The sequence below is a fragment of the Arachis ipaensis genome, chromosome B04 (genome assembly GCF_000816755.2).
Source record: "Arachis ipaensis cultivar K30076 chromosome B04, Araip1.1, whole genome shotgun sequence".
Classification (NCBI taxonomy): Eukaryota; Viridiplantae; Streptophyta; class Magnoliopsida; order Fabales; family Fabaceae; genus Arachis; species Arachis ipaensis.
This window is the reverse complement of record NC_029788.2, coordinates 127,938,210-127,940,210: the sequence shown is the minus strand read 5'-3', so window position 1 is coordinate 127,940,210 and position 2,001 is coordinate 127,938,210. Positions and strand designations below refer to the sequence as shown.

The 2,001-nt window shown below is 34.1% G+C and overlaps 1 protein-coding gene across 1 annotated transcript in view; it reads right to left on the bottom strand.

Moving 5' to 3' along the window:
• The window catches only part of LOC107635348 (transcription factor MYB35-like), a 2,901-nt gene continuing 1,016 nt past the window's right edge, over positions 117–2,001 (bottom strand). Inside the window, exon 3 of the mRNA XM_016338813.2 lies at positions 117–1,270. Coding sequence (XP_016194299.1) covers positions 154–1,270 — 1,117 coding nt within the window. The 3' untranslated portion in view covers positions 117–153. The remainder of the gene's footprint in view (positions 1,271–2,001) is intronic.

Below are 2,001 nucleotides of genomic sequence, written 5' to 3'. Positions count from 1 at the left end.
AAGAAGGAGAATAAGAATTTAAATATGTAACAAGAATTTTCTGTGTGCATGCATGCATATGTTCTTGCTTAAATAATTCTTATGGCAAATTAAATTAAATATGTTCTTGAAAGGAAGGTAGAGATGGATGCTGCTATATATATATATATATAATCAAAAGATTGGTGAATCAGAAGGTGAAGAATCCACCAAATGGAGAATGCTGTTCCAATAGTTCTTATCTTCATAGGAATCACCATTGTCATTGTTATGAGACTCTCCGCCGCCGCCGCCGCCGCCACCACCACCACCACCTTCAGATGACAAACTCAATTCATTATTATCATTATTAGGGTTGTTATTATTATTAGTATTCAGCAGAAGATTTGTGAACCCTAACTCTTCATCTTCTTCTTCAGCATCATCATCATCATCATCACCAACATTAACATGTGCACCATTACTACCACTTGTCCTAAGAGACTCATCATCATGATCATGATTTTGATGATGATGAGAAGAACTTCCCCACGTGGATTCCATGGTCATCATTGTCAATTCATGCAAGCTAGGGTTGAAAGTAGTACCCATTGAAGAATTATTATCATAGTCTTTCCACTCATGTTGATGATGATCATGATGATCTTCACTACCTTCTTCCTTCACGTTAATACTCCTAATAATTCCATCATTCTCAGAATATGAACCTGAAGTAGCTCCAACAAACTCAATCATAGGCACCACTACATTAACATTATTGTTGCTATTTTCTCCAATTATTGCTGGTGATGCATTGTTCTCCGAGAATGATAATGTAGATGTTGGTGACTCAAGTTCAGCATTTCCCATTCCACCACCACCATTACTTTCATGATTAGATCTCAATAACCAATCTTCATTATTAGTCCAATCCTTGGTTGTTGTTATTGGAGATTCGTCGGCTAATTTGATCATAACTTGAGCTGAAGACGAAGACGAGGACGAAGATGGAAAAGTGGTAGTAGAACTTGGAATTTGTAATGAGTGTTGTTGTGATGAACGTAATTTTGATTCCCTAACCAATCTTGCTTCAGCTTCAAGCCTAGCACTCTCCCACTGAGCCATGTGGCTGAGGTTGGCGGCGACCTTCTTTGAATGGCCGCCGTCACCAGAGACTAGGGCATCGTTTCTGGGCTTATGAGTCACAGGATCGATGCCCATTTTTGTTAATCTTTTTTTGAGATGCGTGTTCCAATAATTTTTTATCTCATTATCTGTCCTTTTTGGCAAATGTGTGGCTATAGCTGACCACCTATAAACAACAACAACACAATTTATAAGAATCCAATGCAAACCCTAGAATTTATCAAATGCTGTTGAATGTTGATCTAAAAATATACTAAAAATGATAGAATATATGAATGATTAAAGGGTTTAAAATTTAGTTTGAGTTTAACTCATATCAAGTAAGATTTCAATGTGTAATTATTCTTTACCTATATATATGAACTAATAGATATTGTTTTTGATGAACTTCTAGTTTTTTGTGTTTATTACTATAATATTTTTTTTTTTACTTTGATCTTAAAAAAATGCAACTCAATTGAAGAGAAAATATTTATTAGAAATCACATTCATGGACAATTGATTTTAGCTTTTGTGTGGAATCTAGCTAGAAGATATGTATACTTGATTTCTTTTCTTTTTTTTTTCTTTTCTGTATTTAATCAAGGACCATATATGTTGAATGAACTAATTGGGTGTCAGGAAGTGAATTTATGGAGATGGCAGGAACCACAATTAAATCAGTGTTGGAAATAATAATTATAGGCTAGAGAAAATGTGGTTCAAGAAATTGAGAGAAGACCATTTGCATTTAAGACATTCTGCACAGCAATGCAAGTTGGAAAAGCAAAAGAAATTATTATTCGTAGTCCCCCCCAAAAACCCAGTTACCAAATGCCTGATCCCAAATGCAAATGTTGTACTATAATTAAATAATTAAGAAAAATATGTTTCTTTTTTTTTTTTTCATTATATACT